The sequence below is a fragment of the Carassius carassius genome, chromosome 10 (assembly GCF_963082965.1).
Source record: "Carassius carassius chromosome 10, fCarCar2.1, whole genome shotgun sequence".
Lineage (NCBI taxonomy): Eukaryota > Metazoa > Chordata > Actinopteri > Cypriniformes > Cyprinidae > Carassius > Carassius carassius.
Window position 1 is genome coordinate 4562140 of NC_081764.1, and position 15873 is coordinate 4578012.

At 37.1% G+C, this 15873-nt stretch overlaps 1 protein-coding gene across 4 annotated transcripts in view; it reads left to right on the plus strand.

Moving 5' to 3' along the window:
• LOC132151567 (protein MTSS 1-like) overlaps positions 1–14913 on the plus strand; it is a 58768-nt gene extending 43855 nt beyond the window's left edge. For 2 of the 4 annotated variants that reach the window (XM_059559764.1, XM_059559767.1), the window contains 11 exons: positions 672–746; positions 8247–8404; positions 8704–8811; positions 8913–9010; positions 9316–9406; positions 10312–10434; positions 10989–11099; positions 11251–11407; positions 11611–11637; positions 12488–12759; positions 13421–14913. In XM_059559764.1, the coding sequence (XP_059415747.1) occupies positions 672–746; positions 8247–8404; positions 8704–8811; positions 8913–9010; positions 9316–9406; positions 10312–10434; positions 10989–11099; positions 11251–11407; positions 11611–11637; positions 12488–12759; positions 13421–14071 (1871 nt within the window). In that variant the 3' untranslated portion in view covers positions 14072–14913. The remainder of the gene's footprint in view (positions 1–671; positions 747–8246; positions 8405–8703; positions 8812–8912; positions 9011–9315; positions 9407–10311; positions 10435–10988; positions 11100–11250; positions 11408–11610; positions 11638–12487; positions 12760–13420) is intronic. The other 2 variants (XM_059559765.1, XM_059559766.1) reach the window with 2 other exon arrangements.
• The last annotated feature ends 960 nt before the right edge of the window (positions 14914–15873 follow it).

The window sequence follows — 15873 nt, forward strand, 5'->3', positions numbered from 1 at the left end:
GAGGTTTTTCAAGCTAAGTGGGTTGAATTTAAAGGCAGAGTTAACCTAAAAATTAAAAGCTGGTAAAACAAGTTAAAGCAGAATAAAAACAATACCTAGAAGAATATCCAGGCTGTTTCATACAGCATGTTCAGACACTATAAATTAATAATGTACACAAACAATTAAATTGTTAATTAAAATGGTAATAGAATCCAGTATTTCTTTATCCTTTGAGATAAGAGTTTATTATACTATGAAGCAGTTTACATAGAAATCTTAAGAGGAAAAATGGTTATGACTGTTAAAGGCACAAAAACTTGTTGACCTCAGTGCAAAAACAAAAAAGTATATCACCACTCCTTTAAGAATATCACTGTCAGAAAACCTGTCCTCTTAGCTGCACACTGTTAATTATTAAATGGCTCTTAAGTCTGTGGGAGTCCCTCAGACAGTTATATTACAGCTCACAATGGATAATTTATTCATAAGAACAATCCATTATATCATATAAAAGATCAGGCATTCAATCAGTTAGCTTGCAGTTTTCCAGTAAATGCTCAGCTACACTCACGCTATCTCCAACACGTCTGTCTGAGGTTTCATTTGACATCACCACTGAACTTATTCATATTTAGCTTTTGCTTCCACTGAAGAGGCTAATGTTCCTCTTTCCCTGTCTTTGTTTTTAGAATATAAGAAAGCACGTGCAGAGATCAAGAAGAAATCTTCTGATACGATTAAACTGCAGAAGAAAGTTAAAAAAGGTAAGATCTTGATGCTTAGATAAGACATCTTTGAATGAAAGTCACTGAGGGTGAACACCTTGGGTAAATAAGTGTTTTATTGAGTTCCTGAAACATATGAGTTCCTGTTGTCTTGTTACACACTCGCAAACTCTTTCTCAAATTTCAGCATCTGATGTCTTTGTCTAAAAACAATAGGACATACCCATGACTTCTGTTGATGGCGCACCCTGTGTTGTCATTATACCACACCCTGTGTTGTCATGGCATTAACCTCGGCCATCTTGCCCCTGGTCATAAGGAGCATGTTAACTGAATGATCAGTTGAACTTTTATTTTTACAGCTTGACAAAAAAGTATATCTAGCCAAAATCTAAGCAAGTAAATTAACTGAATGATGAGGCAGTTTTACCAACAGGAGCGTATACACTTTTTGGGAGAATCTCACAACACCTATAAAGAACATGTCTAGGTCATATTTAACCATGCATTAATGCATTAAGACAATAAAGCTTGTTTGTAAAATTAAGATCCATTTTGACGTTATTTTTATAATTTAAGCACATTCATCCCCAAATTCTCATTATTTATATTTAAAAAAAAAATCCAGTTATCCAACAATCCAATTGTATTTACAATGTAAGTATTGACTTTGTACAGTTTTTATATTGTTTAAAATAAAAATTGTATTGCAAAAAATGCAAGAATTACCAAAAAAATAAAAAGTGAAGTTATTTTTGGATCACTTATATAGTATCATAGTATTTATTAATATTTTGAATCAACTTTTACATTTTTGATGAATGTTTTTAGTTTTAACAAATTAATGTGTGGATTTTTTGTCTTCCTTTTTTCTAAATATTTATATTTAACTTTTATTAATTAATTTATTTCAGTTTTAATTTAGTTAGTGATTTAGTAACTACTCTTGTTTTATTTCATTCTAATTTCTGTCTAGGTTTTTTTTTTAATCTAATTGTATTTAATTTCAGCTTTGTTTTAATTAATAAGTATTTTTAATAGGTTTGGCTTTAATTAACGGTCCTATGACATGAAAATTTCGCTTTCTGAGGTTTTTTAACATTAATATGAGTTCCCCTAGCCTGTATATGGTCCCCAAGTTTCTAGAAATTTTAATCGGTGTAAATCGAGATTTTGCTATCTTTCTCTGCCTTTGAGAAAATGGAAGCTCAAACGGGCTGATCTTCAATCTCCTCTTTGTGACGTTGTAAGGAGAATTGTTAACCCCCCCTTTCTCTGCTTTGCCCGCCCAAATATTTACATATAATTCAGTCGCAATGTCAGCACAGGCGTTACAAACAGACTTCTACGATATGGATTCGACAGCACCGGCACAAACAGTGAGTAACCGTGTTCATTAATGCCTGATCTGTGATCAATGATTTCTGATGTGTAGCTAATTATTCAAGTTCACACAGACTTTTTCTAAATCGTTTAATACTGTTTATGCATCATTGAATCAAGCCAGTGACTAAACGATCAACTTCACGTTGTTTCTCTTAGTAGCATGAAACAAATCTGTTATTTAAATTGTGATTTAACTACAGAGAGCGATCAAAGAACGCTCCCTTTATTTTTTTCGGAGCTGTCACACATCGCGAGTAAATCTGCACACTTGCCCAAACTGCCGTTACAATGAATGACGCTGTTATGCTGCACAACAAAGCTCTTACTGTATTCATATGGTGTATTCATGTGTTTGCTGTTAGTTGTGGTGAAAGCACTTTGTGAGAGAAAACGTGTTGCAATAATGACGAAATCACTGCATTCACGCGATAAACAGACTCGGTCTACTCAATGCTCATCACTGCAGCCTTTCATGTGATGGGAAAAGATCGAAAGAATAATTATATAATCAACAAATCCACGATTCGTTAATCTCGACAGCTGTATATATATATATTTGAGAGGGGTTCCACATGTAATACACATTTCAAATGCAAAGATGTCAGCCAATCACAACAGTTGTCGTTTACTTGGAGTCTCACAGCAGACACGCCCCTTAAACAGAGCATTCAAGCCAGAGGGCTAATATCATGATATAAAAATGCTTTTTATTTCTAAATTTTAAATGTAAAAATCATACTAACAATATAAGTACACCTAAGGAAACATTAAAAAGCATTTAAAGAAATGGAAATAATCCATGTCATGGGACCTTTAATAAAAATGCTGAGTTACGGTAATGAGAATTTTGGGAGGTGGGAGTACGTATAACTCTCATTAAAGAATAATATTGCAATGCAAACAATAGTGCATACATTTTTTTTTTTTGTTGTTATTTTTTACAAAATATAAATACTTTTGATTTTAGTGTGAAATGGTTTAGATGTGACATTAAGCTTCTTGTATTAAATGGTTAACAAAGACTTCTTTAAATAAGATTTGAATACTGTTGGCATGTGGCATGAAACGAGTTTAAGATGGAGGAAGAGACGTGAGGGATAAATGGAGCCGTGATGAATTGAATACATGGAATAGATGCGGCGAGAGAGATAAATGCATATGCAGATGTGTTCTGTCATTATGGTGGGTGTCGTCTGCTTCAGCTGTGTGTGTGGGCAGAGACTGACTAGAGACTGACTCTTCACTTCTGCTCTGGTCTGTTTGAGGGGTCAACACTCCCGCTGCTCTATATTCTGCATCCACCCTCATGCAAATGCTTACTCAACATTTCCAGAGGATATTATAAAAATTACTTTCGCATTTTTTGTGTGCGCATACATAAAAACCCATGATCGGACTTTCTGGTGCAAAGGTTCCTTGAGTATTATAATCTGCTTTCCGAGGAGCCCCTTTCTAATATATAGAGACAGAGATATAAATATAGCTCTATATACAAAGTTTGGGATTAGTGAGATTAAAGAAATAAAGACTTTTATTCGGTAAGGATGGATTAAATTGATCCAAAGTGGCAGCAAAGACTTTAAATTGTCACAAAAAGATTGATATTTCAACTAAAATGTTGTTTTTAAACTCTGCTCAAAGAATTCTGAAAAAAGAAATGTTTCCACCAAAATATCAAGCAGCACTTCTGTTTTTAACATTGATAATAGTAAGAAATTGATCTTGAGCATCACATCAGCATATTAGAATGATGTCTGAAGAATCATGTGGCACTGGAGGGACTGTATGGAGGGTGTTTTTAGGGGGGGGAAACTAGCATATGAGGAAATGAGCCGTTTTTGATAGAACATTGTCACCAAAATAGCTTATATCTCAAGGCCACACAAACACTCAAAGAGGAAAGAGATCTCCCGTCCTTCCTTCCGTTGGTGTGTCATCTTTCCAAACACTGGGAAACACTCCCTTTCTCTTGGAAGGGTTCTTCTGCTGCTGCTGCACGATCTGTCTCGTCATGTAATTTAGGAGTAGTGTGACCTTTGATCCGATGTGTCTTTTGGTTTAATAGTAACTTACTGATTCTGAAAACTTAACCAAAGTGAAACCTGTATAATAATGCTGAACACATTTCTTTGGGAATATTAACATCAGAGATTTTGTTCAAATTCATTAGTAATTCTCTGGGAGACTGTTTGTATCTCCATGGTTTGATTCGATCAGTGTTGTTCTATATTTGCATTTTCTACCTTGTATTATTTTACATTTCCAAATAGCTAGTAGCCTAGTTTCATATACTCACCAAGGATCATTTTTACTTGGAATTTTTACCACATGCAAAAGGGGTAATTTCATGAAAAATATCATGAACAATCATTACTTCAATCTGTAGTACCTCCTACTAGGAAAGTCCTTTACTATGATGTTAGTCATCTGCAGCTGGCCTTGCCTGACACAGTCTGAATCATAAGATGGGGCTGAATGAAGTGTTAGCATAAGTGATTCAGACTCTCAGAGGGAAATATGGCGTCTAGACCTATGATGTGTCTTGGAGTGCACATTCATCTTTATATCTTACATTTGTGTTACTCTGAGGCCTAGGGGGGCAGACCACTCAGAAGACTTGGAACCATCTGTGTGGGGATTGTGAAGAAAAAGAGCATTGGATCTGATTTATGAAAACTCGTGCACATTAGTTTTCCAATGCCGTTGATGCCGTGTTTGAGATGGAATGAGGAACCAGAGCTCTGGACATTCTGCTCTTTCATTGGTGTCTGAATTAACTACAATTTAAAATATGAATTAAATGGTTTAATTTTAGAATTTGTTATAATTTATCTCAGATTTAATGCATTGATAATCAATTTTCTCATTTTATTCACGTTATTTAGACCTAGTTTGCTAAATGACACGCAGTCCATGTATATTCATGCACTCGTTATTTATAAATGAAATCCTTGAGGTCCCTAAGTCACAGATCCAATGTAGTACCGCCTACTGGGTGGAGGCTAACAATCATCATCATCATCATCATCAGAAAACCTGCACACTTGCCTCCTGCATGTGTTTATGGAGAGGTGTCTGCTCATGACATCATAGCTTCCAACCGCTCGGGATTTCTAGAACTGAGGAAATGTCTCTGTGGTGTACACACCTATGTCTGAATGGCTCTGGGTTATTTTCCCAACACCTCCCTTTTCTGTTTTTAAATGAGGTTTGTTTTTTTGTGTTTAAATGGCCCAAATGAACAAAACACTAGAGCTGTGTTACTTTTCTAAAATGTGCATGGGTCATTCCACTTGATTCTGCTTTATATAAAATGCATAATTTCCCATAGATTATTGATAATGGTCCGTGTACTTTTGCATCCATTAATTTTTCCTTTTTTAACCTAGAAATTAAACATGAAAAATTAATAGAATAAGCAGACAAAAACTTATTTTTATTATTCAAAATTCTTATTTCATTAATGTATATAAATTCTACATTTAATTTTTAGCATATTAGCATCACTATACACATGCTAAGTGCCCTCTAGTGCTACTCTAGTGGCTACCGGTAACACATTGCTTTATAAAAAATCTTCTTCGTGTTGCTAGTGTGTTTTAGGTGGTTGCCAGGGTGTTGCTATGCTGTTTCTAGGGTGATCTTAAGGTGTTCTAAGGGGTTGCTATGAGGATAGGTTTTAGATTATCACTAGGGTGACCATTTTTACTGGACATGTCCTGGCCAGGAATTCTATATTGCCTAAAATATCCAGGTTTTGGCTGTTTGGGGTGCAGAGACAGATCGGTATATGACATCTGCTAAAGACAGCAGAAGCTCTCAAATCACTCTCGCAGCACTTTGATGTCAAACACACATCGATCTGCGCAACGCTGCTTCAAGTCGAATGAACACATCTAATCTGTATGCATGTTTGCGTTGCTTTGACCGTTATCTGTAGAGTCCACCTTCTCACACACCATGATTGTTCAGTGCTGCATGTTATTGGTCAAGCTACTTATCAGTCAAGCAAAGCTCAATATAGAAGTCCTGGCCAGGATGTGTCCCATAAAAATTGCACGTATGGCCACACTAATTATAACTCTTTCACATTTCTGTGTTGGGTTGTATTCTGTTAACAAAAAACAGGTTCCTGTAACATATTTCCGATATAGCTGTATGTTTCCTAAGCCATTTGTCTTGCAGACAGGCCGTGGGATTTATCAACAGACCTACTGACCTTTGCCCTTTAAACTGAAGACAACCCCCGCCCTAAGTTGTCCTACCCAACCAGGTTCATTTTAGCCTTCAGTTCAGACTGTGTTCGATGGTGTAATGGTCTAAGAGCATCTAAACACACATACAGTCACACAATCCAGCACAAGGTCAATGCACTTAAGCACCAGGGGTCACATCTCTGCCTGGAAGGTCAAAGGACTTTTACTGAGTTCCGCAACACTGAGGATTGCTTAAATCCCAAAAATGCATACGCAGCACTTAAATGGATTTGCAGAGGTTGTTTAGATTTACTGTGCTATGAAGCTTGTGCAACGCTTGTGGATCTAATTCTGTTATTAAATTAAAATGTTATCTAGACTCCCAAGAGGTTTTCTAAATGCTAATGAGCCTTATGTTGAGGATTCCGTTTTCTTAACTAAAATATTGTTAATTTAAATTGTAGAAATGTCCCATTGTCAGGCGTATTTGTCACAAGTGAATTTTTTTTTTCTTTTTACAATTTAAAGGTGTCTAATTAGTGGCTCACTGAGATGAAATAGTACGGTATTCATCAGGTCATGTGATCTCAACTCGACAGCATATCCTTTATAGTCTTTCATGTGAGTGTACATCATTATCATCATTAACATGTCTGAAGAAACTTGTAATGCCGGTGAAAGCAAGCGTACATCTGTCTTGCATGCCAGCTTGGAGTGCAGAAGGACACCTGAGGTTATTGTCAGCAATGGGGACAATTTGCATGATATATATGTGATTGTGTTATCTGACAATATCAAATTTGGGTTAAATATAAAAGGTATTGCTCATCCCTATCATGCATGCCAGGGTTAAAAATTAACAAGGGCTTAGGGCAAAAATGCTACCAAATGAAGAAAAAAAACCCCTCCCCAAATTCAAATAAAGGGGGAAAAAATTTACCCGGACAATTCAGATAGACGGCTGCCACCATTAAAGTGAAATAAATTCCCTTAATGGATAATGCACTCATGCATACAGTCGAAAAATGCATTAATGTGATTGAAAAAGGAAAGAAACTGTTCATTTAGATGATTTGTGTTGGGGATGATGCATCTGCTGAGAGATGAAAAGGCCAGGTCATGTGTTCAAAGCTCCTCACGTGGTGTGTGCTGGCATGAGCCAAACAAACCTCTAAATGTGATTAACCTCACATTTCTCCCATTGCACTACATCAGCACAGTTAAAGCACCAGGAGACAAAAACATACATATCATATTCAACTGTTATGCTCCTATGGTAAATACTTTGCATCTTTTTTATTTTTCTTATTAACTTGTATCGGTATGTTCTCCAATTCATGTTTTTCAGTGAATTTTAAAAGTGTTTTAGTGAATCCAGTTTATCTAATGTCTTATTTTCTATCATTCCTAGCACTATAGAATCCAGATATTGAGGTCAGTCATTAAATACAGCTGTATTGGTCGACCACTGCTATGTAGTAGTGTAACTAGTAGCTACTATGGAATGTGAGGGGATCTCAGTGGCAGCTTGGCTTTAAATGCAACACAAGAACACATGCACACCATACAGTCCACCTGTGTGCCATTACCAGAGACCCCAGATATATAGTGACGCCTGGTCACTGAAAATCTGCACAGCCAGGCTCTTAGAACAGCTATTAGCATTGCAGCAAATATTTGCATGATGTATTAAGTGTTTATAGCAACTGTACTGCCTCCTAGTGGTTGCAAACAACATGAGTTTTAGAATCAAACTGCAAGGCAAAGTTATTCCTTGCTTCAAACATTAGCAACACATTAGAGCTGTTTTGCAAACAATTATAATAATTGCAAAAGCTATGCAAAACATGATTAAGTTTTATATTTTGGTCTTGCTTTTTTGCTTTCATAATTTTATTTCTTTTATTACAGAGTCTATTTAATCCTGTCAGTGCTTTATGAAATGTCATTGTCATAGGTAAAGGTGAGGTGCGGATGCAGCTGGACAGCGCTCTTCAGGACGTCAACACACGCTACGCAGTTTTAGAGGAGACTGAGAAGAGAGCCGTGTGTCGAGCACTTATCGAGGAAAGAGGAAGATTCTGCTCATTCGTCACAATGCTCAAACCTTTCCTGGTGAGTGTCTGAGCAGACTCTGATAAGGCACTATTTTTTGCAAAAAGAAAATGCTTGGCTTAAGACCACAACATTTTGTCAGCAATTTACATTACATTAACATTTGTGTAATATTTGAGCATTTTGAACCGTAAAATACCCGAATGTTGTGACAGTATTTGCTTTAATGCCTTTAATTGATGGTGTTTTTCATTAAACAGGAAGATTATTACATCAGAATGCATTAGAGTTATGAGAATTTTGGGGGGGAAAGTACTTGATTGCCATGAATTTTTTTTATTTTTTATTTGTATTGTCAGGACGAAGAGATTAGCATGCTTGGCGAAGTCACCCACTTGCAGACAATTCTAGAAGATCTTGGCAATCTGACGGCTGATCCCAACACACTGCCTCCTGCTAGCGAACAGGTGCTGCATGGATTCTAATCAGGCACATTGTGTCTGTTTTGATCTGTAGAGCTGTATATGTTCTTGCACTCTGACGTCCTGCTCTGGTTTTGTTTATGCAGGTTATTCTTGATCTGAAAGGCTCAGACTACAGCTACTCATATCAGACTCCACCCGCGTCTCCTAGCAACACGTTATCACGCAAGAGCAGCATCAGCAGGTGAGTTCAGTGTCAGTAAGAAATGTTTGGTGCAAGAACTGCTAGCTAACTGATAATTATTGATGATGATTATTATATTTATATTGTAGTGTTTTTGTTGCTAGGGCAATTTTATAATAAAAAAAAATACATTGGAGGTAACCTTTAAGCTTTGTACAGTAAGATATAATTAACAGTGATCCGCTAACTGCACATTGCCTTATATATAATATTATTTTTCCTTGAAAATGGTTGGAAAAAGAGGAGCACATGTGACAAACAATTGCGTGTTATTGTAAATAAACAGTATAAATGCTCTCTTTTAGTAACTACGCCTCTGTGCGTCATGTCCCATCTCTGGACTCCATCTCCAGTGCAGTGGATGGGCTTCATCTGCGAGCACCAGACACAACACAGGTATCATGGATACACACGCCACAACACGAAACGATGGGTCCAAAAAGGTACCTAGAAACCCTAAGAAACCCAAACCGTTTAAATAATTTTTCAGCCAGAACACACACATGCAGCCTCATTCAGCCCAAAGAAACTCGTCCAGCTGCGAACACAATCAAAGCCTGCAGTGTGCTGTGCTGCCTAATCCAAACCTCCTCAAAATCCAACAGTTTTTGGACCCCAAGATCAAATCAGCAAATTGATTGTCAGTACACAGTCATAATTGGACAGTACTTCAGTGCAAATAATATTAAATATTTAATGTAGTTTGTCTGGGTATTACAGTGTAAGTGTATTGCAAAGAAGGTAGTATATCACTGTTGCGATGCTTAAAATAGTAACATATAAAATGCATGATAAATTATAAATTTGACAAAATTATACAGTTGTGTTTTACAAAAAAGTTACATAGGTTAATACTGTGAGAACACCAAATTCTAATCCAGTTCGCTATGATTATGTGTTGTATGCTAGTTTATCAGTACGATGTATTAGATGCATAGATTTGGGTTTTACAGGGAAGATTTGGGATATATATTTTTTAGCACTTTTAAGTTGGGTGTATGTACTGCTGAAGTGACTTTTGGCTCAGTGAAGGAGAAAATATGCATGTTAAAAAAAAAAAAGTATCTGTCAGAATCAGCCATGCATGAAAAAGCAGTTTGACCATTAGTAGCTATATTATGTGACACTTGTAATTTAAAACACAGATCAACAGGTGACCTTTTACTATTTTCTGAATAGAATACCCAAAAGCATTTACTTTCAACCAAGAAATTTGTTTAGGGGTCTAAGGGGGTTTGGATTAATCTAATCTCATCTTTCTCTTGTTCCACTCCTCTCTGCCCCTCACCTCCATCTCTCAGCGCTCATGCAGTCCTCTCCTCTTGGTCGGAGGGGAGGAAGGCGCTCGCTCTCTCAGTGAGGGGAATTCTCCCACAATCCCTCGCACGGGCCACCGTGGCCAACACCTGCGACACAGGAGCACTGTGAGCATAGACTCAGTGTAGTGCTGTGTGTGACTGTGGATGGATTCATTACTGTTGCATGTACTCCTTGACATGGTTTTCTTCCGTGTTTGTCATTGTGCATGTGTGGAGGTTGTGTCTATGTGAGGGTAGACAGCGGCCTCTGCAGGCCATTGAGAGGGACAGCTGCTGATAATTGTACACAGGGAGAAAGAAGCGATTTTAAATAATTTTCTGCTTTTAGTGTCTGTCCCATGTCTTAAAACAAACACACTAACCAGTTTGCATATCTACAACTAAAAACCTGTATGCTCTGACAGGCCCATCTGAACTTTTCTACACTTACCAAACTGTCGTTAAAGTCAACATGAAATCAAAACTGACTGTTTATATACATTTCTGGTCATCTTGTGGGCAGTTCTTCTGTGCACATCTTCACAATCCTTCATTATTTTGGTGAAACACTATTTCATGTTGGCTTTAAATCCTTATTACCTTATAACTACAGTTTGTCATAGTTTGGTTTTGGTGACTTACTAAGTTGAGGTGGAGTAACAGAATATATTTTTGTGTAGGAGAAAGGTCAGAACTCTCCTGGCACAGAGAACGGGACCTCCATGCCCCCACTGCACAAAGCTTACAGCGGGCATGAGGAGAGAGCCAGGACACTGTCGACCTCGGGCAAGGTGCACGCTCATTTAAATGCAGGAATGATTTCTAAGCAAAAAGGGTTTTTTTTTTATTTTTTTTTTTTATAAATACACCTCTTGATTCTAGTGGAATCATTGTGATTGCCTCATTTTCCGATCTCTGATTGGCTCTCATTGGTGTCTGTAGCCACAGTCAGCCCGGGAGCATCTGGCTCTTACTCTTGGAGGTGGGCTTAATTCAGAAGCTCCTCGGACCAGCCGTGATTCCCTCCACTGCTCCAGCGGATACAGCACACAGACAACTACGCCATCCTGCTCAGAAGACACCATTCCCTCGCAGAATGGTCAGTATGTGTGTATGTTCACTCACATGCATGAACTTTTTCTTTTTCTGTTCTAAAATGTTTCTTTTAAATCTTCAGTGCACACAACTTGGAGAGATTATAAACAGTGCTCAGTCTAGATTTCTTTTTCTCCATTTTTACCCTTTTTTTATGTTTCTGGCCCTTTGTATTAATGTTAAATGTACTTTATTGTTCTTTTACAGTGGTAAAGAAAGAACCTCCTCTATATGGTAGGTTTCTGAATGTCATTGCATAGACTTAATTATTCTCATTGTGATCATATACCAATAATAAACAACATTAAATGTCTTTATTTCTGGGAATCCATGTCATATTACAGGCTTGCCTTTGTTGAAAGAGTGTTATCAGTATGCGTAAGATACAAGTGTGTGCAACCATGAGATATAACTGGTGGCATCTCGTTGCTCTGTTGTCCATCTTCTCATGTTGCCTGTGTTTAACCGAAAGACACTCTCAGACAGAGAGTATTTATTGCAATTAATTAATAATGGGAATAAGACAATAATATGATTTAAAATAAATTTATTAAACTTTATTACTTATTTATTAAAATTGTATATGCATCTTAAATTAGCATAGTTTTTCCTTTGCAGTTTGCATTTAGTCCATTAGTTCAAAATAAATCTTATTTATCATTTTGTTTTTATTAGATTTTTTTTTATTATTATATGTACAACATGCCAACTATTTAAAATACATGAAATGCATTTACAGGTTTTATTTAAACAAGTAATTATAATTTGAACAACTAGATAATGCTGCATTTCAACAATGTTAAAAACATCACACAAGCCAAGCTGATTTTGCAACATATAAAAACCCATGCACTGTCCTGTCCGAAGCATTTTCACAATGTTGGGCCATCTTTATTGTTAAACCCTGACATCAAATTTTGAGACATGATGAACAGCTGTTGTGTTTTCTTCCACGGTCATTCCCTGCATATGTAATTTCTGCTTGAATTTCATTAATTTCCTCTTTTAAATAATATAGAAGTGCTATCATTTAACCTTAACACAGTGTGTGACTCTCCTCTTTTTGTGTTTCTCTCTCTTTCAGACTATGACTACATCTCGCTGCATGGAGGAGAGGACACCCACAGCCAGTCTGAATTTGATAAATCTTCTACAATTCCTCGCAACAGCGACTTGAGTCTCAATTACCGTAAAATGTTTCAAAGCAAGAGGCCGGCATCTACCGTCAGTCTACTGATGGATCCGGAGCCTATAGGACCCCACACGGCCACCATCCGCCGTAAACCCTCCAGCAAGCCCAACATCCGCCGTGGGACCATCAGTGGAGGGGTGCCTATCCCCATCTCCACACCACAGGTCCTTCATCTACTCAGACTCTAGTCAGAACATTCTTAGACTTGCTGGAATATCTGTCATAATTTGGAACCAGCCGTGAAGGATTGTGAATTTTCATAAAGAATTCCAGCACAGTATTATTTTCAAACACATAGTTCCTAAAATATCTTTTACAACTACAAATAGGATGAATGCCCCTGTAGAACATCAAAATTTATTTCTTTCAGGATTTTAATATGCTTACAGACCACACTACAATTTAAAAGTTTGGGTCTTTTTTATCTTGCTGACCCCAAACCTTTGAATTGGAGTATATATCCAGTATATTAGTATTAATGTATAAATATATGTATGTATTAAAATAATGAAATACAGGGCTCTGATCCATTAGGACTAAAATGAAACAATCAAATCATTTTATGAATTTAAATGGGAATCTTTATTTGATTCTTAAGGAAATTCCGTTGTTTCAAGTAATGAAAGAAATTCCAAATTTGATATTGCACAATTTTTTAGTTTGTTCACAATATTTTGGATTTTATATTTGCTTAGCTTTTTTAATTTTGTTTTAACAGTATCATGCTCAAAGAAAGAGGTTGTATGTTTTTCTATATCCCTGCATTGTGTTCTATTGATGTTCTTATAAAATTAACCAAGAAAGCCACTCTCTTCCTGCTCTTAGGTGCCACTGAAGGCATCCGTTTCTACAGCCGGCCTGAGTGGCAGTGAGGAGACCATGTGCCCTCCTGGAGGGACGCAGAGTAACAGGGTTCCTGGCTCTGATCTGGTTCACACCAGACATAATCTCTGTACATCCACACAGAGTTTGAGTGCAATGCCACCTCCATACTATTCCACGTTTCCTGGGCAGCCACCAGTGGGCGGCACAGAGCTGCTGTATCAAATGAGCAAGCAACAGCAGTATGCACTGCACCAACAGCAGCAAAGGCAATATCATCATCATCAACAACAACAACAACAACAACAGCTGCAACAACAATATAATCAACAGCAGTACAATCACCAACAACAATTTAACCAACCGCAGGAGCCGCAATATCAACAGACACATCAGAAAGAGCTCCAGCAGAAACTCGAACGGCAGCAACATCAAAATCAGCAGCAGATTCAAAACATGGCAGCTCACAATTCTAGCATTCCCACTGAAAGTGGGCAGATCAATTCGGCCCAGCCTGGCGTGGATCATGTCGACGGCGTTTCTAATCCAGGCAGCGGAGGTGACATGTTGAGTATGATCCGCAGAGTCAAACTACGTCGCACAATCACCAACGATCGTTCGGCGCCTTTAATCACCCCCGACCATCTCAACTGATCTCAGCTTTAGTTTTCCTGTGCTTTGAATTCATCTGACTTTTTACGGTTGCCTTTTCCGTCTTTTCGTTTAGTGACTTTTGTCATGCCCTTTAATGTCGCGTTTAAATATTATTTATTTTGTTTTTAAGTGGAGGCAAAACCATTGACTAATGTGCGACTCCTGCCACAAGAAAAGACGTTTGATTAAACTACTCTGTGCAAGAAGAACAAACGTTTGCAGTGTCATGCGAATGTTGCCTCTAAATAAATTAAAGTAAATTCTTCAGGCTGTGTGCTTTACATGTATACACGGATATATATGTATTTAGAGATCTAGATTGAGCATTGGAGCTTAAGATATATTAAAGTTGTTTATGTTGTATTCGCAAGGATAAAGCACTCAGCCTTCTGGTTGGAGATCAAAAACTTCTGTATATATAAGATAATTAATTGAAAGACTGTTGTATTATTATACATTTTGTTTTCTGAAATTAGATAAAGCAGCACTAGGCGTCTATTTTTGTACACTTTAGGGTAACAGAAAACTGCACCACTGCCTTTAATCCGCCCAATGATTGGATGCGAATGCAGCCAATGAGAGAAATGGCGGGAGGGAAGGAGCGAGGTGATTGGGTGGATGAATGAAGGACCAGAATAGTGGATATTATCTGTGTTGCTTTTGACTGTGAGAGCTTACGAAGGCATCACTGTGCTTATTTATTCAACCTGTTTGATTCTAAATCATTTTTAATTGTTTGTTTACCAAAGCTTTGACGCTGTAGCCGTAGATACACATAAACATGCTCTCCTGGAAGATTTATAATGACTTATTTCATAAAACCTCAAATTTGTGACCCATGACTTTGAGCATTTTCTTTTTGTCTGTGAATAAAAAAAAAACTACTTTAAACTCATTTATTATTACTTGAAAAGATGGTGAATGGTTGAATTAGGCTTATAGATTGAATTCATTCTGTTGCAAGAATATACTTGTCTTTTCACTTTGAAACCCTTGATTCAGGCTCAGATCTCATGAAACGTACTTAGTGCATCTTAGGGGGGAGGGGGGGCAGAATAAAACTGAGATGCGATTTGGCTTTGTTATATTATTAATCACAATAGCTTTGATTGAATTAAATGAATATATAGGCACTGTATGTTTCAGCGTGAAGTGCAGCATTGCAATCTTTTACACGTGAGCAGGCCATGATCCAGTGTTTTCAGTATCTCTAAATCTGCTCATCTGATCCACATGAACTTGTAAGTTTGGGACGCTTATAAACCTGTATTTGGAAACACACCATGCACCATCCATCTTCCCAGTCTTGTTGACTGTTGTCAACCAAAGAAAAAGCCCTGCAGTTTTGAAAAAGAGCTAATTTGATTCAATTGTATAGTTGCACTGTAAAAAAAAAAATTAATATTTTACTGTCATATTGATGTAATTATAACACTTTTGGCCAAATTGTACAGCCCTCAAACAAGCGCAGCAAATCTGGACCTAAAATCTGGAGATTTTAATCACAATATAATTTTTTACCAGAAAGATTGCAATGAGAAGTTAACATCACTGACATCTTGTTAGAAAAGCTTTCTCCTTTCTGTTTTTCTTTTTTATCTGAAAGCCAATGCTGATCATTTGCTTTCAAGCTTGAAGTGCATCACAAATTCCTTGAATGTGTTTAATATAAGGTTTAATGAATTCAACATCGACAAAATCTCTTGCACCTGTACTCTCTTTGACATCTTATAATGAATCACATCTGTCACGTGCGCTTTGAACTTTCCCTCCTGCTGCAAAAGTCATTTCTTTATATCTTA